Consider the following 27,381-nt stretch of genomic DNA (forward strand, 5'->3'; position numbering starts at 1 on the left):
CCCCTGAGGACTAAGCTGGAACGCCTCGGAAAAGTCTGTCTCCCTTACCACACCCTACAAACCGGAACGCAGCAGCGCCTAACACTGCTTAGGTAGAAATAGGTGTGGCGGTGGTGCCGCTGGAGTCAAACCACAAAGGATTCTACCACCTTCAAAATTTCTTAATGCGACCGTATAGGTACTATGACGAACCACCCTTTGAAATACATACAGTATAGACTGATAAACCGATGGTATGGCATACCGAATCCTAAGTTCCTGTGATACTTCAAAGTCATTTATCTTAATTATCTCATAAGTGCTTTACGAAGAAGGAACGGAAGGCATTGCGTAGTAACCTAGATGCTCGAATTCTCTGCAAAGTTCTTAACGGTTTGTGACGACTACCAGTACCAACCCGCACATGGTCATCTCAGAGGACGCCATTCGTGGTTTAATTTTGGTGATTACATATTTGTAGTTAAATTTTAACAATTTAACTATTCATAACCAATTTTGAGTATGCCATATCCAAGAATTATTTTGCTAAGATTAATAATTATAGCTTTTCTTGGGCCTCACTTATGAGCACTGGCTTCTCCCCATAATAAGGAGAGACATAGGCATGCTATAGGCAGGCTGCGCCGATATGGATGACTTACTGATGGGATTTTCATGACATGGAAGTAACTTTTAAATAAACCAATGTATACGTACCTACTTGTAATAATTTTTAAAATTTTAATCCTTGCAATGGACGGCATATGCTATCTTAAATTAAAAACTACAAGTTTTATTTTATAATTTATTCATAACTAATTGATCTATTATAAATCTTATATCTATTGCAGCAATTAAACATTTTCTTGTATTAGGAAATCTTGCACCGATTTATTATATCGCTCGGGTAGAATTTCCGTGAGTTCATTCCTTGTAAGCCAATTAATTTTCGATTTATTTGAGGTCGTCCCGCTTTTGTAATTAGCGTAATAGAAGAATACCTGGAAAGATACATAAAGCTAGGGTTGTAAGTCTGTTTAGTTATTTCGAATTTGATAAGTTTGGATTTCATGACGGAATTTAATTCTACGGCATTTTGTTTTTCATAAACATAATCATGCTTTTTCAAAGAATATACTTATTATAGATTCGAAGCTTACTCGTGTACGGACTACTACCTATACCTATCGTGTTAGTAAATCATAACAGCATCGTGTAGATGTAATGGTATCAAAACAAAAAAAACTTATTAGTAATACGGTACCATCGAATACACCCAGTATATTGTAATAATCTAAAAATAACCAAAATGTTTGTCTAAACAACCGGAGATTTTAATTTTTTTTTTCTTGGTTAACTTTTCTGGTACCAACCCTATATAAAACTAACACGGAAGGTAGTAATTAATGAGAATTGCCTCAAAGTAATGCTAGGTATTGGTGCTCCATGTTTTTTCTAATGATAGCCTGTTATAAATGTGTGCATGTAAACTATTCTTGGTAAGAGCTTTCAATAACAGTTTTTACGTAAACAACACACTTGAATCGACTATTTGGCGAGTGTAAATTAAAAGAAGTATAATTCCGTTTATAACGAGTATTACTTGGCTGAATAAGACATAAATAAATATAATATATTATTTTGTTGTTTGTAAAAAAAAAAAGATTTTGGTTCAATCTACGGGAAAACATATTTTATAATTCAAAATACTACTACTACATATTAAATGTTCACTGTCATTCATAGGCATCTGGAACATACTCCAAGTAGAACAGAAGTCTATCACAAATGTCAATCACTGCCAAATATAGTTGGCATAGCAGGAGTTCTGCTATATTTGGTATTGATTATATTGGCGGTAGTGGCCCCTTAACGTCTTAACATCACACAGTCTGTATGCCCATTTGCTGTTAAATAAAAATAAGGTAAATAAATAATAGAGAAATATTTATACATCAATACAGCTTTACCATGAAACACGTGGCTCCATCTAGCGGAAACAACCTAACATTGTTTAGTAATGTAAATATTTACCTTGGCTCCAACTTTCCCATTAATTTCAGTGGGATATTTGTATTTATAAAATCCACTTGGAGCATTTGATAGGAATTGTACTTTGAACTCAGGACCGCATTGCTCGGAAACAATCCTCTCTGCGCTCTAAAACAAAATATGATGTTATGTTGAATAAACATGTTGCAAGAACAATAATAACGAGATGTGTGTAGAAACAGGAAACGTGTATGAAAGAATATTCCATAGTTATTCTTAAGATGAAGTAGACATCTATTACAACCCTTGTTCTAAACACTCATACTATAATAAGATTAATAAGTAAGATCAATTCTTTACCATAGAAGTTGTTGTCGTTCTTAACCCATTACTGCCGCACTGCTAGACATTGGTCTCCTCTCAGAAAGAGAGGGGTTAAAACAATAGTCCCCTACTCTGGTCAAGTTAAACTGGTAGACATTTGCACTCAAGAACTTTTTTTTTAAGTCTGTATTTTCTTCAAAATTTTCCTTTTCATTTAATTTGTCACATAAAGTTACTTCCCAGAATTTGATCCTTATAAGCGACATTATCAGATAGATATAAGATAGATAGTGGAATAATATAGAGGGTGTAATTTTTTTCAAAATGAACTCGTTCAATTCCCGGCTAAGGAAAAAGATATTTTAAAAAACAAATGATGCAGTTTTAGTTTTTATCAAAATCAGCCTTGTAACTCCTTTCAGCATATTGCGCTTATCCTTATAGTTTCGGATTTGGCCCTGAAGGGCCGTTTGAAAAATTCACCCTGTATAAGTAGGTGTTTACATCTGAAAAACATTTAGTAAGAATATAATAATATCACCTGTCTCAGAGTCTCTCCTTCTTTCCACAGGCCTTGTGGCAATAAGGTTTTAAGATCATTTCCAATCTTCAACTCTGTTGTAAGAACCAAATGCCTCTGCAAGCATCTTTCTGGAGTTGTTTTGTCACCTTTTTTGTCTGCATCTAAAAACAAATTACGTATCAAATTATATGCATGTAAATGAAACACCTGTTAAATGTGGAATCTCACAGCCTCACACAGGTATACTGTGTAATTAACACATCCAAAAACAATTACACTCACACCCAGACCCAGGAGTCTATTAAATTCATAATTTACATGTCTGTCTGGCCTTGGATCGAAACCCTTGGTTTCAGACTGGTATAGTAACCACTCTTCCATGAGGATTTTCAAAGCATTGCATTTTACAATTCAAAAGCTTTTTTTTTTCTTTTTTTTTTTGTTGACGAGGGGGAAACCCTCAAAAGGTACCCGACGCCATGGGAGCGACGCCGGGTTATGTGGGATTTTTACCGCACTAAAACCCTCCCGGTGGCCGTCCTCAGCGTTTGGTGGAGAACTCCGGGATCTCCAACGGAACACAACCGGAGTCCTCCTAACGCGATGCCCTTCTATCGGGCTCTGCTCTGGGGGAGCAATTTACACTCCTCTCACATCCCCTGGTGATTACAGCGATATGCGACCACACAAACCGCTGTCCTTCCCGGGGTCGCTTGCTGGACGGTTTGAGCTCCCACTCTTGCCGCCCGCAACCCCGAAAGCCCCTTTTAGTCGCCTCTTACGACAGGTAGGGGATACCGTAGCCCTATTCTGGTCCTGGTACTACAGGGACAACCTACTGCATGGCACCTAACCTATTCATCGCAACTGTGTTTAATGACCACTACCCAATGCGTTTTTTAACCAACTTCAAAAAAGGAGGTTTCTCAATTCATCTGTATATAAGTTTTTAGAAATACAGTGGATTTTTAAAGAATTTCATTTTTAACAAACATTACTACTTTCGTTAACTGCGTGTACAAATTTGGTGGCGCAGTGTTTATTTTTTCCATTAAATACTATCAGATAGTAGGTCTACCATATTGAAATGTAAATTGGTTAAAAGATGTAAAGGAACCATGAAAAAAATAAGGATATTTTTAGATTTTAATTTTTTTACCATTTTTCCCTCAACTTTGACTCGTCGCGGTGAAAAAAAAGGACTGGACTATAAGTGTACATTACGCAAAAAAATATGTCCAGTTAATAGAGATTTCAAAAAGATACCACACTTACTATTTAAAGTTGAAGAAAAAAAGTTAAGGCCGTTTTTACATGAAAGGGACTGAAACCAACTAAAAGGTAATGATCGAGTTTTTATTTAAATTACGGTTTCTACCGACTCACAACGTGTCAAGCATTGCTAAATCACATTATTACCTAGTTCCACACTTAAAAATATCATTCTTCATTTGTAAAAAAAACAATTTAGTAAAAAAAACAAATTAGTAAAAAAATTTAAATCTAAAAAAATCCCTATTTTTTTCATGGTTCCTTTACATCTTTTAACCAATTTACATTTCAATATGATAGACCAACTATCTGATAGTATTTAATAGAAAAAATAATCACTGCATCACCAAATTTGTACACGCAGTTAACGAAAGTAGATGAAGAGGGCTGAATTTCTCAAAAAATCTAAAACAATTGATAGTGCAAAAACGGTGACACTTTTATTAAGGTAATTTTTTTTTCCCAGAGAGGTCAAACCCTCACCTATGTTCTCCCCAAGTTTGTCGTGGTACTTACGGGACACCCTGTATATAGAGAGATAGAAAGAGATAGAATGTGTCAAACATGGGCCATGGCAGACAAAATAATAATTATTATTACTATGCTTCTTGTAGTAGTATATTATGATTATACATGTATACACATGTTCTTTGTGTATAGATGAATGTACCCATAGTCATTAGGGGTAATAATACACCCAGGAATGATTTTAGGTTCCTCTAGCTTCAAAGTTCTATTAAATGTTGCATTCTAGTGGTCATGGATGCCAGTTCTGATGGAGTCTGATATATTGCTAATATATACCAGTAATGATATCAGCAAACTTGAATTTTGCCAGTTCGTCTGCAGCAGCATCCTCAAAGTCTTGAGCAGTGATTTTACTGACTGTATCTATGTCAACATCTATCATCTCTTTCTTGAGAAGTTCTGCCTGTGCTCTGAAAAGAAAAATAATATCCAATATAATTTCCCGCCCCTACATAATTATATTTTTTACTATTTAACTAATACAGTTATATACTACTTTTATCAATATGGATTTGTACAATAATTCTGTTATTTGATATTTAGCCGGTAGGACTAGTTTTTCACATGGTTCAATTTTAACTGTACTTTATATAAAGCAAGGTATAGCATGACCACTTGCTGGTTTTATTACTTGAAAAATACTTAATTACTCACTTGTCACTTTCCCGTCTTAGCTCATGATCAGATTTTAAACTTTTTTCAACCTCTATCTGCCACAACATGTCTTTATACTTCTTCTGCATTTCATTTAATGGTGGTGTAACCACTGGCAGTCTTTCCACGCACACTCCAGTTACTATATCCCATGATGGTTTAGTACCAGTAAGCCCTAAAAAATCATAGAAATATATTTTATTTTACCTACACCTCAGTGACAATGTTCTGAAAAGGTTATAAAACAAACCTCGTATAATTATTCTGTGGCATTGTAATTCTGACTGAAGTAGTTTTCGAAAAAGCATTATTGGTTTGTGCAAACTGCAAACAAACCTATGTTTCAATTATTTAATAAAGAAGTTATTTAATATTTAAAAAAATCAACAGCAACTACAATAACAAATGTTGTTCTAATTTTGACATTGACAGATGCGCAAAGATAATATAAATTAAACAGCCTTACTGCCAAACGTTATAAAATGTTATTAATACTACACAGATTATTTTTATTTTCCATTGTTAATGTGCATTTCATTAAATCATATACTTTTATACTTAATTTAATAATATTTCTTTGCTTAATATTATTTAATTATACTGTCCTTATTTTTATCTTAAATTTTTGGTCAAGCAACACGACTGCTAACGTCTTTTGACAAGTCGTTCTTTTCGGCTCTCTGTGTCACTGAAAGTAAGCGATGAATATGTTTTTGGAATTATAATCTGATTTCATACTAGTGATTTGTAACTTAAATATATATTTGACTCTTTCAATACGCGCCGTCAATTTGTTCCTTTTTCTCTTAATACATATTTTGTGATTTTAAGTTGAAAACCGTTCAAAATAAAATGTCAAAGTGGTGATAGGTTATACCAGTGTATTTATTTAATTTTAGGCCTCAACATGAAGCAGATCGTAGCGAATCAAAAAGTTAAAATCCCGGACGGGCTGATAGTCCACGTCAAGTCCCGTCTGGTGACCGTAAAGGGGCCCCGAGGTGTTTTGAAGAGGAACTTCAAACATTTGGCGGTGGATATTCGCATGATGAACCCTCGCCTCTTGAAGGTGGAGAAATGGTTCGGTTCAAAGAAAGAACTTGCCGCTGTCCGAACGGTTTGCTCTCATGTCGAGAACATGATCAAAGGTAAATAAACAATTATTTTTTTATTGACTACTAGCTTTCCTCTTAGTTCTTGGGTCAGCTCATCTGTCTTATTCCGCCTCGTGCACTTGTAAAGTTCTATGGGACTAACAATTTAAAAAAAAATGAGGATCAACTTATGGATCAGTTGACTACCAATGCTAATCGAAAATGGAACAAAACTAAATACTTTAATAAATTATTATTTTTTATACAACCTTTAGGCCTAGCCTTAGTAAGCCTTCTTGATAAGTTGTATAAACAATTTCAGTTTAGTATAATAGTAATAAGGTTCTATATAGTTTGATTTGTTCTAGATACTTGCTTTTCTTTCCTACAATATACTGAATTGAATACATTTTATATATATTAATATTGTAAATGTGTACACACTTATACCTCAGATAAGATTAATTTCCTACCAGAAGTGGGACACATAGGTACCCCTACAGATGTGTTGCTCCCAAGGAGGACTGACATTGCATGTCTTCGATAAGCATTTCTCCTTTACAACAACCTTCAAACCAAAACTCAGCAGCACTTAAAACTACTATTAAGCCAAAACAGATGGTGATGGTTCTACTACCTTCTAAAATATAATAATCATACATTGTATTACTTTCTGCTTACTTCTCAAAACGAGAACCTAAGACTACACAGTGTTTACACAGTAAAGTTGGTTTAATACCTTATTGCACTAATGGGTTTCAACCTTAAGGTTGTCAACATTAGTGCAAGCATTTACTTAATTTCTGAAAAGGTTCTATCACATGGAATAACTCTTGAAACTTAAGCATATTAAGCTAATGCACGGAAAATAAAGTAACACAATTTAATAAATGCTGCTTTCAAATGATTAATTAACAAAATTTACTTTCAGGTGTCACTAAGGGTTTCCAATACAAGATGCGGGCAGTATATGCTCACTTCCCCATTAATTGCGTCACTACTGAAGGCAACTCAGTCATTGAAATCCGTAATTTCCTTGGTGAAAAATACATCAGAAGGGTAAAGATGGCACCAGGTGTGACCGTCGTCAACTCTCCCAAACAAAAGGACGAGCTCATCATCGAAGGAAACTCTCTGGAAGATGTTTCAAGTTCAGCAGCCCTTATTCAGCAGTCTACCACTGTCAAAAACAAAGACATCCGAAAGTTCTTGGATGGTCTCTATGTTTCTGAGAAGACCACAGTTGTAATGGATGAGATATAAGATAAATAAATGTAAATTTTGAACAAAATCTTTTATTTCCAACATTACATATATCATTTTCATATTGTAGGTCTTTAAAAACACTGGCCTAAATCAAATATAGGTTTAAAAGATGTATTTTTTACAACAAATGTTAAGTAAGATTAGACTATCCATATATTAGCATAAAAGCATCATATATGGTAAAAATAAAAAACATCCAGTTTCCATGTGCGATTTGAATAACTTAAAATACGCTCATTTGTAAGATAGGACACTACTAGTTAAAATATTAAAACAACACAACGCCCCTTATATTACAACTCTAGGTTGTTTGATACAATACTAAATGCCGCTCAATCGACCTCATGCGTAAAATAGCGCACTCTGTCGTCGCTTTTACTTAAACACAAGTTATTGTTAAAAGGGCCAGTCAGGTGGCTTACCTGCCACACACTTATTAACGAGCTGTAACTGTCGAAGTTGATATAATAATCCAGTAACATGCTCTAATGCGTACGAATGAAACGATCTTCGCTCGTGACGTCCATCAATTGTTTACTTATAAACTAACCGAGCATATACCGCAACGATATCTTAATATGCGACAGGCTATCAAGCCTCGTACATATTATGATTATATTGGCAACAGTAAGTTGCAAGTTAGTTACTAAATAAAAACGCGTTGCGTCGACTCTGCATGCCCCTCGGGAGCCATATACCTCGGGAACCTACACAACATTTTTGGTCACAAAATAACTGCAACGTTTATTATTACAGTTGCTTACAGCTCGCTAATAATTAGTACTATATATTTTATGGATATGCATATGTAGTGCGACGAATCGGATTACGGTCTGGACCATTGACCATATATAACATAACCAAAACTGCAAGTCAACATTTCAAAGCATTTGCCCGAAATGGATATCTATAATATCTATTATAGATTCATTCGGAACCTGCGCTAAAACTGGCGCATTTGCTTGGAACGGTCGTGCGCGTGCGTGATAAAGCTGCTTATCTTGGCGATATAAAAGGTATATTATCTGCGTGACCAGGGAATGAATCCAGAATCGAAAGTTTTGAAAATTTGAAGGTGGTAGAACCCTTTGTGGTTCGACTCCGGCGGCACCACCGCCACACCTATTTCAACCTAATAACAGCAGTGTTAAGCGCTGCTGTGTTCCGGTTTGAAGGGTGTGGTAAGGGAGACAGACTTTTCCGAGGCGTTCCAGCTTAGTCCTCAGGGGTAGCGGCGCATCTGTGACCGACCTCAGGTAGGAATATCTAATCCTATCTGGGGTTGATTACAGATGTCCATGGGCGGCAGTAGCCACTTACCATCAGGTGGACTGCATGCTCGTCTGCTACTCTTATATTATAAAAAAAAAAAAAAAAAAAAAATCAACCCTCTGCATTTCAGTCACATGTAGTGGCCAACGTGGTGCACTGGTCGTCTTAATAAGTTATTTATATTAAACTATGAACACATGTCTCGCAATCAAATACTCAATCATAAAATATGTAAAAAAGCAGGGGTAGTAATGATGAGTTCCACCCCATAACTCAAAGTGCTAAAGACCATACCCATGTCAAGGTAGAAAAGTACCGCAATGAAACACCCTTTCATATGAAAATTTAAATTGGTTAAGAAATACACGAGTTATTCAAGTTTAAAAGAAATCAGGTTTTTGGCGAACATTTTTAAATTTCCTCGAAATGGGACCCACTGTGAAACTAGCCGTACACAATGGTGTTGAATCATGTCTATCGGTCGCAGCAACGCGAAAAAATCGCTGGAAATACATAAAAAAAAAAGAAATACGCGACGAATAGATAACCTCTCTTCCTTTGGGAAGTCGGTTAAAAATATTTTTTAATACGCGAAACTGGTTGATATACTCAGCATATTTTGCCCTTCTTGACTATACAACAAGATATAAGTAAAACAACAATAGAATTTTCAACGTAAATAATTTTATTCAAACTAGTCTAATGAACATCACTAACTGATAAACATTGTACATCTGCAAATATGGAGAATTCATAAAGTTTTAATGTTAAAGGGTGTTAAGGTAATTAATTACATAAATTTTATTATTTTATACAAGATATAACACAATTAATTCAATAAAATATCTACTTAGCACGAATAAAAAATAAATAACTATTAAAACAAATCATTCTCATAATTGTTAATAATTCAGTTTATCTTAAAGGATAAATTATAAATAGATTAAATAACATGCCGGTTATACACATAACTACATCGAGCAACTATCCGAATTGCTAATAATGTAAACAATATTAATTCTTATACGAGCCACAATCTTAAAACTACACACAATTGTGTTATAATAAATCGAAACTAAAAATATGAAACTGAATCCATATGTATTTACATTTTTGTTACACAACGACTTCACGACAAATAACACAATATGTATAAATTAAGTACCAGGAAATATGTATTTAAAACTCAATCATGTTTGTGTGGAACATCTTTGGTAACTTTTTATTCATTCGTATAAAATTCAATTTAATTAAAACTTTCAGGCATTCATTTCGATAAATTGTATGGTAAAACAACAAATACATTTGTCATGCTTAAATATAAAAATTGCATATGCACTGAAAAAATAAAAATACATTTAAGTACTGTTACAAGTGTCGTATATCTTCGATTGGACTAACGCACGTAATTGTTAAGTTACCAAATCATAAAATCTGAAGCTCGCAACGTGCCCGCATCTAATGCCATATTTGCAGATGGGCATTATAATTCGTACGAAAATAAAATTTTCAATAAATAAATGTCAAACACTATCAGGTGACATTTCACACCGTATAACACAATTTCTTACTATAAAAATGATCAACAAACAACTTTGCACCTCGTCTAAGTGATAAGGAGGACGTCGGTGTGCAGAATGTCATGAGATTCAATGGCTACGATACGACTTGCCGCTTGAGCAAATAATTCCGATTACATACGTCTTAGCCTAGCCATGCAGGACTTGCGTGAGGTGGGTTCGACTACACAGTATTATAATAAAGTTAACAACTAGTATATTTGTCATTATAGTATTGTAACATCACCGGTGCGGCGTGATTCAACGCGTATTCTAATATCAATATCTGCTCACACGAATTTCAGTAAACTCTCAATGCTGACAAAAATTCAGTGTACTAACAAATTAACACGAATAATATCATTTAATTTTTAATATACAAGTCATTTACATAGTTCATAGAAGCATAATAACTGGATTTCATCGACAAAAAATGTAATACAATGCAATCAATCGATCTAAATCGCAACGTCGGGTTCGCATAGTGAAAATCTTTACAATAAACTTTAGCGCAATAATCTACGGTGAAAAGCTACATCGGCGACGATCGCTCGGGACACGGTCGCGCGAGTGAAAGTTCATAAGTTTACAATATCAAAACGAGGTACACTAACCGATCTCGGATGGGGTTGCCTATCAAGCGATGAGTCACAAAACGCGTCAATAAATAATAATCGAGTCACAGTATAAGTTTCTATACAGTATTCTATCTTCATACAAACGCACGCGAACGAACGCAAGTTATCCCTACGCGCCTCGATTTCGGTATGCGAACAGGCGCGAATGTGCCGCAGTGATGAGCGGTCGGTGTGAAGGTTTTTAGGCAGTGTTTTTTTTATTTAAACAATTAAATAGCGTCTGTACTAGTAGGTACCATCATATTTTTTTCCTTTTTTTAAAAGATTGGTATTTCGACTTTTACCGAGCAAAATACCTGGGTTCGAAAAAATAACAAATGGATAAGACCAAGGAAAATGACATACATATGATTATAACTACACTTTTCATACCCACTAATTTGCAACTTATTTATTATAACTTATTGATTTACTTATTTTTTTCCACTAAAACAAAATGTCAGTCAACCTATCGCCTACTAAGGAGTGGCTATGTAAAGGCTAAAATATACTATTTACAATAAAAAAAACTAAAAGAAAGTCAGACATAATTAAAATATTGTAGGCGCGCAGGCCTAACGCAAACTCTCGCCCAGCGCCCTTGTAGGTATATAGTTCAAGGACAGGGCCGAGTTACAATACTGTATAGCCTATTCTGCCTAATAACAGCAGTGTTAGATGCTACTGTGTTCCGTTTTGAAAGGGGGTGGTAGGGGAGACATATTTTTCCGAGGCGTTCTAGCTTAGTCCTCAGGGGTAGCGGCGCATCTGTGGCCGACCTCAGGTAGGAATATCTAATCCTATCTGTGGTTGATTACAGATGTCCATGGGCGGCTGTGGCCACTTACCATCAGGTGGACTGCATGCTCGTCTGCTACTCCTATATTATTATAAAGTATGATTCAAGGACAGGGCCGAGATACAATACTGTATAGATCGTTATACTGTGGTCGAGTGTAGGAGTCGGGCGCTCACAGCGGGTCGCGGCGCGGCACCCACACGGTGGGCCCGCTCTCCGCGCTGATCACCGCCTTCACCTTCGCGTAGATCTCCTCCGGCGTGTCGCCAGTCACTACCGCTGCAAACATAAAATAAACAAATAAAATGAATAAATAAGATCATGCAAACAAGATTGGTTAAAAGTTATACTTCTTTTGGCGCCTTATTAAAATCAGGTGAGTAAACTTTTCCTAAAAAAAAAACATAAGTTGCGCGCGTAACTACACACGTTTTGTGCACTTGTGTGTTTTTTAACTGACTTCAAAAAATATAGTTCAAAAAACTAAAAAACACGCTTTTATGATAAAATCAACTAAAAAGTAGAAAATAATGTTCAATCTAGGAATCAATTAAGGAACAATAAATTGTATAATTGAGAAAAAAGCGTGGAGTGCTCCACTTATCAATTTTCGAAAAGCACCCCAACGAGGGTACCCAACAATATTGTAAAACAATGTACTACTTTTGGTGCAATTAATCATTTTTATTTATTTTTTTATTTTATTTATAATTATATAATATACTGACCAGTAAAGTATTCAGCGAATTCTTGCTCCATTTTAAGAGCGCGTTCGTACGTTTTCTTAGCTTGTTCTTCGGTCATTCTTTTAGTCATTTCCCTGTAAAGATAAATGCAAACTTTAGATATAAGAATGTTTTAATAATATTCGATATGCAACAAATAAAAACACGTTTTATACTTACATTATAGATTCTACACTCTTTGGTTTTATAAATATGGCAATAGGATACAGCTGAGCCACTTGTAACCTTTTAATAGCGTTCCCGCTAACGTCCAAAATGCAATGTTTGCCCTGAAATAAACCAGAATAATTAAAATGAATATCAAATAATTTAACCATTACATACATGCCATTTTGAGATAATCGAACAGTGACTGTGCAATAATATGATTCGGGCTTCCAACACAGGAGGTACACTGTACATTACCATCTTCAGATTATGTCCTTATTAATCGAATATAATAATGGCTTATTTTGAAGATATAGAAAAAATCTTGAATATATTACACGCAAGTGACTTGTCCATAAAGTACCCAAATGTACGTCCAAGTTTACCAATCCGCAACCGGTCAGTTGGAAAAACTAATTTCCTCACAATGACTGATAATGCACAATGGCACAATTATGGGGATAACAAGTATATGGTTGGATATGTTCTTTTTAAACTTATCGATAAGGTATAACCTCTGCTTTGTGAAAAGCAATCACTATTGACTATGTACATTTGTCTGCACGAAGGAATCGCCAATGAGCTCTATGTTGAACCTATCCAGACAAACCCCATATCACAGTGCTCGGGGACTACCTCTCGAGAAAGTTCAATCCAAATCATACATAAATGATCATAATTATGAATTTAAGATAAACCTGTACCTTTTCAGCGACCTCCCGCACAGATGCGACGGAGGTGCCGTACAGGTTGTCGTTGTACTGGCCGGCCTCGATGAACAGGTGGTTCTGTATGTCGCGCTCCATCTGCTCGCGGCTCGCCACGAAGTGGTAGTCGCGCCCGTCCACCTCGTAGTCGCGCCGGGGTCGGGTTGTATCTGTTTATTTTATTTATTCATTTTTTATATTATTGAAATAGCAAAGGAACATGTAGTCTATCTGATGATAAGTGTTCACTGTCGCCCATGAACATCTGTTATAGTCCATGCCAAACTTATGAGGCCGCTCTGAAGTTATAGTGAGGTGTAGTCAGATAGCCAATGCGGTCGAACACAACTCCGTAGAAACAGTAAGGTCACACTAGCGCAGATATGTACCAGTGGGCGAGAGCGGGCAGCGGAGGGTAGCGGAGCGGACCCCGAGCTGTCTTCGTCCCGCTAATATCTACATTTTGCTGTTGCGACGTGACTATTTTCTTTATTCAGAGCGGACTAAAAATTTAGCGCGGACTCTACCAACTTCATATAGAACAAGGGTTCGACGTAAAGTCGATTACTGATGGGTTGATACTCCTGAATTCTCAGATGGTCTCCTTAATATGAAGTTCTTCCAATCAGAAAAACTGCTCCGCGGCAAAAGTAGCTGTTGCGGTGGTACCTCCCACCTTACCACCTTTCAACGTGAACAATTTTCTCCATGGACGTAGCCAGGGAAAGAGTATTTGGAAGGTCAAAGCCCCAGGTCAAGGTTCTGCGTTTTATTGCCGTTATCAAAAATAGAGATTACTCTTATTCTCACAGTCAGTGACGTCATTAAAAATTATCAAAAGCATACATGCATTAATCGTCTGGAGTAGACCATCACATGTAAATATATAAGGCGATATAAGACCTGCAATATATGTATACTCATGTCGTCTATCAAATACTGTAGACTCACGAGGTACGCAGCTACCAAATTTGTCCGGGAACTCAGATATCAGATCGTCATTGATCCTGTCCTTGAGCGGCCCCAGGATGATCACAGGTCGGGTGTAAGTTATAGTCAACTGCTGTACAGTCTCATACGACAACACCGTTTCATCTTGACCTGCAAATGTAATTACATATTAAACATTATTACCTCCAACAGTCGCTAACGGTAGGTGATAACTAAGTTAGTTTATTAAAATTAACAATATAAATTACGTTGTATTATTCATGTTGTCTAGTGATCAGTTCGTACTAGTACTAGATTGCGATAAACACCTATTTGTATATAGCGTTACTATACATTCATAAAGCCACTACAGAGTTGATGACAGTTTATTATTAGATAACAGGTGTTTAGCTCGTATGGATATATAATGTAGAGGACAAATGGTTTTTAATACGCGAACTAATTAGCGGCTAAGACTATCGAGTTTTATTATTATACATGTATACCATAAAGTCGTTTCCTATGTATGATATTTAACGTATTCCTCAATCAGAGCCGAATTTTTTATAAAAAAAATATAGAGTAATTGTATTGTAAATAGTATGGTAGGATAGATACTTAAAAACATATTATATTATCTATGCAAAATTCTATCTCTATAATTAAATCTACGAACGTCGAGAGGTATAAAACTATACAGAATTCAAAAGGAAGTAGAATTTTTTATGCAAGCACTTTACTCTAATTTTATAAATGATAATAGAATAGGTTTGAAAAATAAATATGAATCATCGGCGACTATTGTCATCAGTAAAATGCTTACATTTATAATGTGAAAGATGTGGCAAAAATTACATGCTTCTTTTATAATTTCAACGGAAATACACCATTATTTACTTAGCCAGGATAAAAACATAATTTGGCAGTTTACCCTATAATAATTCTAGCTCATTACTCACTATAATATCAGACAAAAAGCGGTATTTTACATTTTTCGCAAACACATAAAAATTGCGTCTGCTAGGCGGTGGAAGGCTTACAATAAATACAGCACGTCTATCGAAGCGATAAAAATAACTCTATAAAGAAACCAGCACAGCATCGTTTAAAAAACTGAAAAAAGCCGGTGAAGTGTCGTGAAGTCGAATAAAATCATATCATGCTGGTGGCGTCGAGTACAATGCAATGTGTAAGGCAAAGCTCGTACGGCGCGTGCGTACGCGGCGGCGCATGCGCGGCGGTGCTGAGGCGGCTCTAGTGTCCTCGTGTGCTTCCAGTGGCCCCACTCTCCCCGCTCTCCACAACGACTAAGGCTCGAGTCTAGTACGCTCATTGGATCGAGGCGGTCCCGTCCGCGGACTAGAGCGCGACGTCTCTTTACGAATCTCAGAAATGAATCGATTGACGTGAACTCGATGGCGAACTTTTGTGTGCGGAGAGGCTATTAGAATTATCGCGTTGTATGAATTAGAAAAAAACAACTAAACATAAACAAATAATGACAAATAATAGAAAAAATCGAGTGTTATTGAAATGAAACTACGTCTCTAATTGATGATCATAACCAGAATGCGGGAGGTAAGGTATCGGCTACGGCACTCGCAAGCTACGCCTCACTCCCAAAACTTACTCTCGTCCTCGAGATAAATGAGCGTTATCTCCTCCATCATGGGAAGTTCCACTCGGTACAAGATTTCCCCTATACGTAGAAAAATTAACGTTATATACATTTACAGACAATCTACAACTTGCACATAGTGTCAACTATGTGGAAGAGGTCTATTCGGGAATGCATCACTTTTAACAGTATCAGAAGTGTAAAATAATATGGAGAGGTAGCGAAATGTTTGAAAACGTTTTGGTACGTATAGTATGGACCTAGTTTACTAGCAATCACCACTACGGTTTAATGAGTAGCGCTTACTAACTTAAAGAGCAAAAAAAAGGTATATATTGATACGAGTAATCGATGAATTTTTGACAGTTTAATTGCTTCAGTTAGGCAACTAGAAGCACGGGACAGCGGCCAGCGTCCACTAACCAATCGAGAATCCCTCTGCGACCCAGTAAACACGTATCATTAACTACGCGACACGATGGTGACGGACCAATTGAGCGATACAGTCTACTCTCCAACCACACAGCTGCGCATTATAAATTACTTGACAAATAACTAATTGAACGTTTAAATCGAGCTACGAAAACATCGCGATGTTCAATAATAATTTACATTTTAAGACTGCAAGTGATAAATTATATTTACTACCCATAATAAAATCGTAGTGAAATACTGAGATGTTTCATATGTCAATTGGGTATATGGTGGACATTGTATATTGACTAATTATAATTAGTCCTAGGTAAAATATATCAAATAAAAAAAAATCGCGACTTTTTATTATAATAAATTTATATGGTTCAATCCATAATCAAACAATTCAATAAAGAGAGTACGACAAAAAAGAGAGATTTGTCGCCGAAACCATTTGGTTTCGGCGACAAATCTCTCTTTACACTTGCACTGCACTTAAGAAGCAAGAAACAAAAATATCAGTAAGTATTATTGTTCGACATTGGCACGACCGGTGTGATTAGAGAGCAGACGATGAAAACTATGGAATTCTACATACACTTGAGCACATCGATTAGATGTCGTTGGGCCGCGTACATCGTATTATAACAAGCAACAGTTATGTTACGCAGATACTCAGGAATATATTGCTATACGTCTATTATTAAGAAGCATCACCATGCTTTCCCACAGACACTACAAGCGATAACTTACACTGATCCGGAACAATCTTAACAATATTATAATAGTAGGAAAACATTTGCATAAATATAAGTTATACATAATACATATGTATGTATACATTTAGATATACCTAGGGAAAATAATGTTATAATTCTATTAACATTAATTCTTAATACGCGAAAAAACACAAACTAAGCACATTTTGTCCTATATTTAAGTTATATGGAACAGAAGACAATGCTCTCAACTGTGTGTACCAAAAATGAATGTTTGTACTTCAAAAAATATATCTTAAAATAGTAATTTGTAATTATAATTGTAATGTCTCTTTGCGTGCACCTTTAAGCACAATATCAGTGAGTTACATAAGTGTCAGTCTTACCTATCCTTGCTGCAAGGCACAAAATGATCAAAAAACAATCATCTATCGACTTATAAACGCACAAACTAAAAACAGTCCTAGATAATATTTGAGAGTTTAATAAATCATATTATATACTTGAAATTTTACAGTTATATAAATTAATATACAGCCAAGACTGTCCCAGAAATGAGATACTTAGTATAAGGTCGAGCTTCAAAATTATTATATTATTATAATCTATAATTTCCTACATTTTTTAAAAATGTAATACCTATTGCAGGTAAGCCTGTGCATTTTAATGTAGTAAAAGATGTATGAGTGTGTATAATTCGTCGGAACACTCAAATATACATAATATGTAATAACATACAATGTCTTGTCATATCCATCTGATTTGTATTCAATTAATTATTATAAAGGCGTGCAATACGCCGGTTTCTCAACTGCAATATACAGCTGCAATGCAATATAATATGAGAACTATTGTATATTTAGAAAATATACATAATATATTTAGCAATACTTTTGAAAAGATCGTTTAAAAAATATATATTGCAATCATCATAACACGTTGATAGCCTAACCTAAACTAACTTATACCTTTTTTAAGTTAACATGAATTCTGACCAAAAAATAGATGGGCATGGGTCTCATACAAACCCATCTTAAGGTAATTGTCAAATTATAATAAATTAAAGATATTCTTAGTGGTCGTTTCAATAGAAAACTCTCACTGATTCAAATAATCCATTTTGTCTTACACTTATCACATACCTATTAACAAAAATTTGTCAAAAGCATAACCTAAGATGTGTATTCTTTAAAAATAAAAATATTTTAAATTTTCTCCGATGTAGAAAATTAATTTATTTTCACATAAACCCATCGTTACAGTTGAATCACAATACACTGGAAGTACATCCATACCCGTACCCAATGCGTATTAAGTTAGAAAAAGCGCATAGCCCCAAATGTAATAATGACCTCAATTTATATAGTGGTTATTGGCAGCCGCATGAAAGAAATGCGTATTATAGTGTCGAGACCTTATCGATCGTAATTACCGTCATAATGGAACCATGCTACTACAATATATACTTCATATATGTAGGTGGCATATCGTAAACACGCACTAACACTACTAAAGGGTACTCTACTTTACGACAACTTTTATTTGTCTCGGTTTAGGTGCTTCAAGACTTAATAATATAAACTACAATAAAAATATCGATATACGAGTACTTATACATTCTGTATGCAATTCATTCCGTCAGTGGCACTTAAAAATTATGTTATCAATAAATACTATTACGAAACATATAGGTATAACTATCCAAACATGTACCTTCGTATGCGTACCGAAAATATATTCATACAATCATCGTGAATTTAGAAATGGGCTAAGACCAAACAGTTTCTAATATTCTTGTATTTTCTGTTTGACAATCGCTTTTGTTTTCAATTTTTGGAAAGTTTATGATTATGGTCGAATTTTAACTAATGACAACTACTTTTATATAAATAAAAAAAATGGGTAACGACATAACAGTTCAGAAACTTGCTATCTTTTGTTTTTCAAACAATATTAATTTATTTTTGTTTAGTAGATATTAACGAGCTTTAGTTTTAACAGTAAAAATCATCAAAATTTCAAATGATTATGGTCAAATGTCGATCTTAGAGACCACACAGTCATAATTATATAATTATATTTATACAACAGCACGATCGATAAGAAAACGTCCGATATATTATGACCTAAATACGATAACAGCGAAATAGCGGAAGTTATAAATGTAAGGGAAACACAAATTGTGCACTCACCGTCCGCATTAGTGTCCTCCTGTGTGTAACAAAGCATGAAAGCTGTAACAAAACGTGTGTATTAAGATGGGTACTGACCAAGGGCATACGAGTGTAATGTAACATCTCGAAACGGGTATTACATACGTAAACACCTTCAGGATAGCGGCGCCTTTCAGTATTACATTAATGCTCGACGATAGCGAATATGTTACAAATTCAAATGTTCTGCCAGTTAGTACCTAGAAGTAGCATTGTTAAAATGTAATGCTCAATATCGAGTTGTTACATTACATTTCAATGGCCTTGGTCAGTATTCCCTTTAAGGATTTGCCTGATTAATACACAATTCGCTTAGATACACATGTATTATATTGGCATATAAATCCGCTGTAATAATGCATTTTAAATACATTTAATCACTTTATTTCATATATACATTTTTTTAAGGAACATCCATTAATACTGCTACAAATTAACTACAATATGTTTTAAAATGAATTTTAACTTTTTATTTAAAATTCTAAACCAAGCAATTCCATCATTAAAAAATATGTAAATGTTACATGATAAAGTGTAAAAGAACTGAATTGAAAAACTACAACATCACTATCAAATATGTGAATAGAGAAAATGTGGTTTAATTAACGGATGAACCCTCAATGTGTTAATCCTTGTAAGGAAAGAGTTTGTTATAAATAAAAGCCAATGGTCATATGAAATCATGTCCATTAAGCTTCATTATTTAACAATAAGTAGCAATGGTTTAGATTAGTTACAACTTTATTAACATAGATATTTATACGTGATTGGTGTTGCAAACGAATCGCTTATCACCAAATCCAAATAAGACATAGTCCTACCTGAAATTGACCACAGATGCGTCGCAAACCCTGAGGACTAAGTTGGAACGCCTCGTGTAAGCTTGTGTTTTGCTATTTAAAGCTAGCCATAGCAGGAATACATCACTGCTATGAGGAAGAAGTAGGTACTTACGCTCTTGGTCCGAACCGTCTTCAGACTTGCCATCCTCCCGGCTCTTCATGAATGGGAACTTTCTGCTGAACGATAGTGTCTTCTTTTTCCTTTCAAGAGTTGATTGGCTCTGAAATTTCAATTACACAGGTATGGTAAAATCTATATTATATGTAATGTGTGTAATATTTACACACACTTAAATAAATTCTGTAATATTCACACACACTAGTTTACATATTTTTTTTCAAATCAACTCATAAAATAGGAGTTATATGCAAAAATCCTTTTTTCTTTATATGGGATGGGATTTAAATGGGATGGATTTTCCTTATATGGGATACTTTTCCAATTGATTAGACCAAATTTCACGGCAATTTCAGACATGTAACTACATTATCCTGCATTTTTTCCGAAAATGTTAGACTATCATAAGTAAAACAGTATGTATTGTATTTTACTTATCTAACTTCCTGCTTAAAAGTTAAATCATATTCATACAAACAATTGGGTATACTACGAAAGTGGGTACTACGATACTTATAAATAAAACGTAATTACAATGTAAATCTACGTATAATCTTTAAGCGTGTGTCTCCACTATATACTTACAGTGCTAACGGGTGTGCCTTGACCCTGGAATTTGACTTGTCGGTCTCGTGCACGCTGCTTGCGCTCCCAGCGCCGTTTCGAAGGTATTATTCCTATCGCGTCCGGATCTGTCGTGTCTAGCCGCCTGCTCGCAAACAAAATGACAATTACAATGTATTATTGCACTTACAAGTACATACCTACATAAAATGCATTAATTACGTACAAAGTTATAATTGATAATTAATTTGGTATTTGCATGCTTTATGCAATCGAAACACCAAACGAGAATGAAGCCTTCATTATACCCTTACCACACCCTTCAAACCTACAGCACTCATCTGCCAGTGTCAGACAGAAACAATTTTTGCACCTAAGTATAACAACGAAACTCCGCTAGCATTTTCATCTCAGGTGTGAAATGAGACGTATGTGCGCGATCGTCGTTATGTTAAGTTATAAAATCTCATCATATATTTACTGAAATCATGCACTACTCAAATAATTATAGTTTAAAAACTAAAAACCACGCTAAAATTGCACAAGGAAAATCGTTAATCCTGATTCCTGACGATCCTGATAAGGAGAATGGGATAAAATTATTAAAATCGTGTATTGTCATCGGCTCTTGATAATTGTTCAAATTTTTAAATTAAATTGAAGCAATATTTACCTGGCTTGCCACCACTCGTCATCAGACGCGTTAGTCACATGCAATATGTCCCCATATCGGAAAGGCAGTCCTCTGGATGGCAGGCCGTCGTCTCTCACTGGATCATAATCAAATAGTGCTCTGAAATAATACAACAGTTGCATTATGTTAAATGAAGCTTTAGAAGATGCTTTCTACACTCACAGCTCCACACTAGGATTCTCCATATTGTGTGTGTTATTGACACACAAAGACAAATACACAAACACCCAGACCCAGAAACAGAAACCTAAATTCAACACTTAGATTTTTGACTGGCCGGGGATCGAACCTGGGACCCACTGCGCGTCAGACTGGTGGCCGCTCCACCACGCATACATTGGTATAAATTGTGTATTATTGTTATGATCTATTGAAGTGTGCAATAAAGAATATTCTATCTATCCATATATATCTCTAGATTCTAAATATAGTGTTAAGAATTAAAACAATAATGTAATCTGGTTAGACATATTATCTTTATTAATATATGACAAAGAGAAAACAAAAATGTATTCTCATATTTGCAACAGTTTGATAAATAAACAAATACTTCCTTAGTATTATGACTAATTCTTTAAATGCTTTGAATCTTATCAATTCCTCCAATATTTATATTTCTCTGAAAGTCATATCAGTGCCTTTGATTTTTTCAAAAATCATTTGATGATGAATCAATAAGATAGCTTTGAATCAGCTTTATACACCATCTAATAGTAGGCAAACATTATTAAAACCAGTTCTAGGATGTAACGCATACATCTTCATATCTGATGTAGTAATTAGTGTAATTGGGAAGTTCATTACCAACCTTACATAAAGTGATCGTTTCTGAGATGTTCTTAATAACGTGTGATGTTGTTTCAGTTCATTGATGCGCGCTTCAAACTTGTTGTACTCTTGTGGCCTGTACACTACTGTCAGCTTTACGTTTTGTCCTGTGCCCTGCCATAGAAAAAAAACATTATTTAATACAATTATTTCGCAGTCGAGATATAGATTGATCAGGTGTATGATTCCACCTCATACCCAGCTATCTAATAGTGGTTAATATCAAAAAATAAAAAATAAAAGAATATCTAAAAAGATTTTACAGCCAATCAATAGATCATCTATACGCATGAATATAAAAGGCTTTGTTTGTGATGGTATGATAAGAGAGATAATATGTTGGCAATTTTATAGGTTCTCCTCAGACACTGTGGTAAAAACAAGTTTTGTAACATACATTTACAGGCAGATATATTGTAAATCTGTTGGCTTATTCTAAACATAATAAATACTAATTTGAGTTTGACTCTCTCTGCTACTATATTTTATCAATTGTCTTGTGATTTTTATAAGGTTTTTAGTAAATAAACTTGGAAAAATATGTATTAACCACATTTAGAAGTATAACATCTTAATTGTTGTGTAATTAACTTATCAGAACTCAATGAAACTATAGTAGGTAAACTAAATAACAATGTAAACAACATTACAAACTCAAATATGACTATTGCGATCCAGTGATAAAAATGTATGATAATTGTAGATAAGTACAATTTTAAATGACATTGAATATGTACTAACACATCTTGGGTTTACATAACATGAGTCATGTCTGTTGAATAAATCATATTATATAGTCAATCAATTAAGTAAGCCATTTGGTTGTGTAACAAGCCTCTAGAATACATAAGGTGTTCTATGAATGAATATGCATAGTGTCAGGCACTAATAATGTGAAGACTTAGTTGAATACAAAGTCAGTGTACATATGTGTTTTAGGCCTTCAGTATATCTGTATTTGTTTTGTAATTTAAGCACTAATTATGTTGGAAATAAAAATTATATAGAGGACAATAGGTACACCACAAGCTGTGGAAGTAATAGCTCTTCAGTCGTGGCATGCCTGATGTTCTTTTATCTTAACTCTTGCCAATGACACAATTTATTTTGTTTATAAAAATATATGCTGTCTCCATAGATTAGCTAACTCAATAACTTTGGGGCTGTAAGTATGAATAAAATATTCAAATTACAAATACTAAAAATAATGTATTATTCCAAAACTAAAGAAACCTGAATCTTCCCGAGTTACAAGTACAGTCTCATGTCATAATACACTTGTTGTGACACATTTACAAAAAATACAATCGAAGGTCGTGATCACGTAATGAACGAGCCTTTGGAGCGTGCCTTATTAGCGTCCGCACTAATGAATTACCTTCAACGCCTTAGCTGCCTGTTCGTGCGTGGCGTGCGTGATGTCCACATCGTTGACGGCGAGCAGGCGGTCCCCGCGCCGCAGCTCGCCGGACTTCTCCGCGGGCCCGCCGGCCAGCAGGAACGACACGTATATGCCGTGACCGTCCTCCCCGCCCACGATGTTGAAGCCGAGCCCCTGGGTTCCCTTCTCCAGTTCAACCACACGGGGCTCCTCGTTGCTGTCCGTCACGTCTTCGCGCCGTAGAGAGTTCGCTGTGCTCGATGCTGTTGAAATAAACGCGATCAAAACCCTGCTACTTATTTTGTCTTTTAAACAGTTTGTTGTTTACAAATTATCTAGTTGAAGGGAACAGGAGACGATTACAAATGCATCGCTATCTGAGGATTAGCTTTCAGTCACATTATCTACTTATATCTACAATTGATATTATCTACTTACTATTAGTTGTAGTAACGTTGTCAATTATTTCATGCAAACAAAAAACAAAAATAAGTAAAATGCTTATACAAAAAAATATTATAACTTGAAAAATAAAACACCAATAAGTGTTTCAGAGCTTACGTGTGTTTGCTCGAGATGTGCGCGGCGATGGCTGACCATGTCGTGGGCCGGGTATAAGGACTAGCAAAACCCGTTCTCCTGAAGCTTTGAGTGCGCTCACTGCATCCTCATGGGTCACATTGTCCAAATTTACATCACCTTTCTGAAAAAAGCATATAAATCTTAATTAATATTTGAGATACCACATCATAAATGTACTCATAAATCAATATCGTAAACAATGAACGCACAGAGGTATTTTTAACCATTAGCAGCTTGTCCCCGACCCGTAGTCGGCCGTCTCGATGCGCGGCGCCGCCGGCCATTATTTTTGTGACGTAGATCCCATTGTCTCCTGGTATGTGTTGGTTGCCGAGTCCCCCCGCTATGCTGAACCCTAGACCGGAGCCACCTTTGACAAGTTCAATTTCAACCGCTTCCTCCTTTGTAGATATAGATAAGTGTGACATGTTTCGGTTATCATCGGTGACACGACGTCTTACTTTCTGTAAACAATGTTTCAAAACATAGTACAAAGTATCCATTACTTCGACATTGAACTATTCGGAAATGAGGCAAGTTGGTATAGATTGTTGCACAATTACGTTACATAATACTCACCAGTTTCACAGTATTACCAGCCTTTTTCAAAGCGTCTACTGCTTCTGCATGTGTTACGTTTTCGACGGATGTGTCATTAACCTGTTTAGAGAAATAGATCAATGTTAAAATTGGGCTCTAGTAATATTTGATATCCCAGTATTCGGATTCGAATAAAAGTGAGATTTTAAAAAGTATTTATCAATCCATACAATACTGCTGCAAAGCAATCGCTTTTGTTTCATTGCCACAGCTATTGTGTCAATTCCAATGATGACTCAATTTGGGACAGGCTAAGTAGCTTGATTTCGCTTTTATTATTTGGATATGATTTTCAATTCTAAATAGGTATAGAAAGCGACTTCGGGCGAATGGCGTGTTACAATGAATTCGGTGAGGCAAGAGTTTATTAAGAGAATTACACATTTCATTCTAATTTAAACAGTAAACTTGAATCTAATGAAACATAACTTTGTTTTAAATAGCGTTTATATTATGTAACCAGTCATGTATTTTACTGTCGTAAATATCACTATGTCAGATAAGGTAAAATACCTGTAATATGGCATCATTAATTTGTAATTGGCTTGCAGCGGCTGCGCCACCGGGTATGAGTTTGGTGACGTATATTAGAGGGTCTTCGGCCACGTGGGGGTTGTCGGAGCCGCCCGCGATACTGAAGCCGAGCCCGGCGCCCCCCGACCGCGACAACACCACCGTCATGTATAGGTGCCCATCATCGCCCACCGTTCGCTCTGTTCCACCACCCTCGATGCCGTTTACCTGCAACTTTCATTTTACCAATTATTGTTATTATACAAATACTATATTAAATAACATGGTAAAAATATCAATATGTTAAGTGTACTGTACTTCACTTAAAGATCCCTGCTAGAATTTCGTTATAAAAATGTATCTGGAGATCACACCCGATTTCGTCATATACATTATACAGGTGTTTTCCAGGAATTAAATCAAGGTCAATTTAAAGGCTGCCTTTAGAATTCATGCATAAAAGTGTAATAACTATTTTTCCTGACCTCATCTTTTGCTGTTTTATGAAGAAAATATACTGAGGAAACCTGAAGAGATCTTTGTAGAAAAGGCAAGTGGACCCCTCCACATCACATTTAGAGAGGATACACTTGATCACCAGATGGATATTCATGATATGATAACAATCAATATTATATCTCTTACCATTGGCTTACCTCACTCAGAAAACTAAGTGTTTTCCTGAATATTTTATTAATATGCTACAAATAAATGAATTTTAATTGTGTAAACCATTTACATTAATAAATGTGTGATATGAAATAGAAAAATGTTGTCTATTTGATATGATAAAACTTCTAAATGGATTTCTAAATTAATTATCAATTGCCAAAAATGTTTATCTAAGAAAGATAAAAATAAAGTAAGTATAGAATTACCTGCTTCATTTCAGGTGCTGCAACGTGCACCTGAAAAGATAATAATAATTCATAATGATTTCCTATAAAATGATAGTTCATTTTACATTCTTTTATAAGAATTATGACATAAATAAAGATGCAGTTTTTGTAAAACTGATTGCTGCAGCTTATAGACATCTGTAATCAACCCCAGCTAGGAATCCTATGTAATGGTGGTAGAACCCTTTGTGGTTCAAGTCCGGCGGCACCACCGCCACACCTATTTCTACCTAATAACAGCAGTGTTAAGTGCTGCTGTGTTCCAGTTTGAAGGGTGTGGTAAGGGAGACAGACTTTTCCAAGGCGTTCCAGCTTACTCCTCAGGGGTAGCGGCGCATCTGTGGCCGACCTCAGGTAGGAATATCTAATCCTATCTGTGGTTGATTACAGATGTCCATGAGCGGCAGTAGCCACTTTCCATCAGGTGGACTGCATGCTTGTCTGCTACTCTTATATTGTAAAAAAAAAAGGGGGCAGAGTCCTTGCCACTCCTGAAGACTAAATTTAAATGCCTTGTTTAAGATCAATTATCACACCCTTCAGATAAAAATATAGTAGCACATAGCATTGGTTTGAAAAGCAATATATATAGAAATTGGTGTGGCAATGATGCCTCTGGAATTTAAACATGAAGGATTCTATCACCAAGAATCATTCAGAATTTGTTATAACAAATATCTATTAAAGAGTTTAAAAACAATTAATAATAAACCTAATATCAAATAGTCACTTTAGAAAACCAAATATTATATGAATCATTGCATAATCAATTTATAACTATATGATAATAACAAAATGAACATAAAACAACATTGAGAAAAGTGAATAGTGTTATTATTTTGGGAAAGTTAGAATTAAACAGCTGACATTAATTAAATTGTAGCCTTATAAGGAGAAGAGCAAACCAGGAAAACAGCAACAGTGTTATTTATACTACATGACATTATTATACTATATTCCTTCAACATTTCAGTATTGTCTTCAGAT

General features: G+C 35.2%; 3 protein-coding genes across 18 annotated transcripts in view; 1 reads left to right on the forward strand and 2 right to left on the reverse strand.

The window, feature by feature from the left end:
• Positions 1–770: 770 nt before the first annotated feature.
• mRpL46 (mitochondrial ribosomal protein L46) lies at positions 771–5,707 on the reverse strand. Its single transcript, XM_073082551.1, has 6 exons — positions 5,523–5,707; positions 5,273–5,447; positions 4,895–5,028; positions 2,837–2,979; positions 2,014–2,139; positions 771–980 (listed from the first exon to the last, which is right to left on the reverse strand). Exons 1-6 carry the CDS (start codon positions 5,578–5,580, stop codon positions 834–836), a joined length of 783 nt encoding a protein of 260 aa, XP_072938652.1. The 5' UTR covers positions 5,581–5,707; the 3' UTR covers positions 771–833.
• Positions 5,708–5,844: 137 nt separating this feature from the next.
• On the forward strand, positions 5,845–7,657 carry RpL9 (ribosomal protein L9). The gene is made up of 3 exons (XM_073082552.1): positions 5,845–5,966; positions 6,172–6,420; positions 7,298–7,657. Exons 2-3 carry the CDS (start codon positions 6,180–6,182, stop codon positions 7,627–7,629), a joined length of 573 nt encoding a protein of 190 aa, XP_072938653.1. The 5' UTR covers positions 5,845–5,966; positions 6,172–6,179; the 3' UTR covers positions 7,630–7,657.
• A 1,911-nt stretch (positions 7,658–9,568) lies between these two features.
• The window catches only part of dlg1 (MAGUK family member discs large 1), a 30,964-nt gene continuing 13,151 nt past the window's right edge, over positions 9,569–27,381 (reverse strand). For 7 of the 16 annotated variants that reach the window (XM_073083014.1, XM_073083026.1, XM_073083018.1 and 4 more), the window contains 17 exons: positions 26,374–26,403; positions 25,496–25,729; positions 24,962–25,042; positions 24,592–24,846; positions 24,362–24,503; positions 23,798–24,063; positions 22,400–22,533; positions 21,571–21,690; positions 20,919–21,042; positions 20,328–20,436; positions 19,353–19,394; positions 16,040–16,108; positions 14,431–14,580; positions 13,477–13,649; positions 12,785–12,894; positions 12,608–12,699; positions 9,569–12,158 (listed from right to left, as the gene is read on the reverse strand). In XM_073083014.1, the coding sequence (XP_072939115.1) occupies positions 12,052–12,158; positions 12,608–12,699; positions 12,785–12,894; positions 13,477–13,649; positions 14,431–14,580; positions 16,040–16,108; positions 19,353–19,394; positions 20,328–20,436; positions 20,919–21,042; positions 21,571–21,690; positions 22,400–22,533; positions 23,798–24,063; positions 24,362–24,503; positions 24,592–24,846; positions 24,962–25,042; positions 25,496–25,729; positions 26,374–26,403 (2,238 nt within the window). In that variant the 3' untranslated portion in view covers positions 9,569–12,051. The remainder of the gene's footprint in view (positions 12,159–12,607; positions 12,700–12,784; positions 12,895–13,476; positions 13,650–14,430; positions 14,581–16,039; positions 16,109–19,352; positions 19,395–20,327; positions 20,437–20,918; positions 21,043–21,570; positions 21,691–22,399; positions 22,534–23,797; positions 24,064–24,361; positions 24,504–24,591; positions 24,847–24,961; positions 25,043–25,495; positions 25,730–26,373; positions 26,404–27,381) is intronic. The other 9 variants (XM_073083015.1, XM_073083028.1, XM_073083021.1 and 6 more) reach the window with 3 other exon arrangements.

The sequence above is a fragment of the Epargyreus clarus genome, unplaced genomic scaffold, assembly GCF_041222505.1.
Source record: "Epargyreus clarus isolate Ecla_fem2 unplaced genomic scaffold, WU_Ecla_fem_2.2 ptg000018l, whole genome shotgun sequence".
In the NCBI taxonomy this organism is placed as follows: domain Eukaryota; kingdom Metazoa; phylum Arthropoda; class Insecta; order Lepidoptera; family Hesperiidae; genus Epargyreus; species Epargyreus clarus.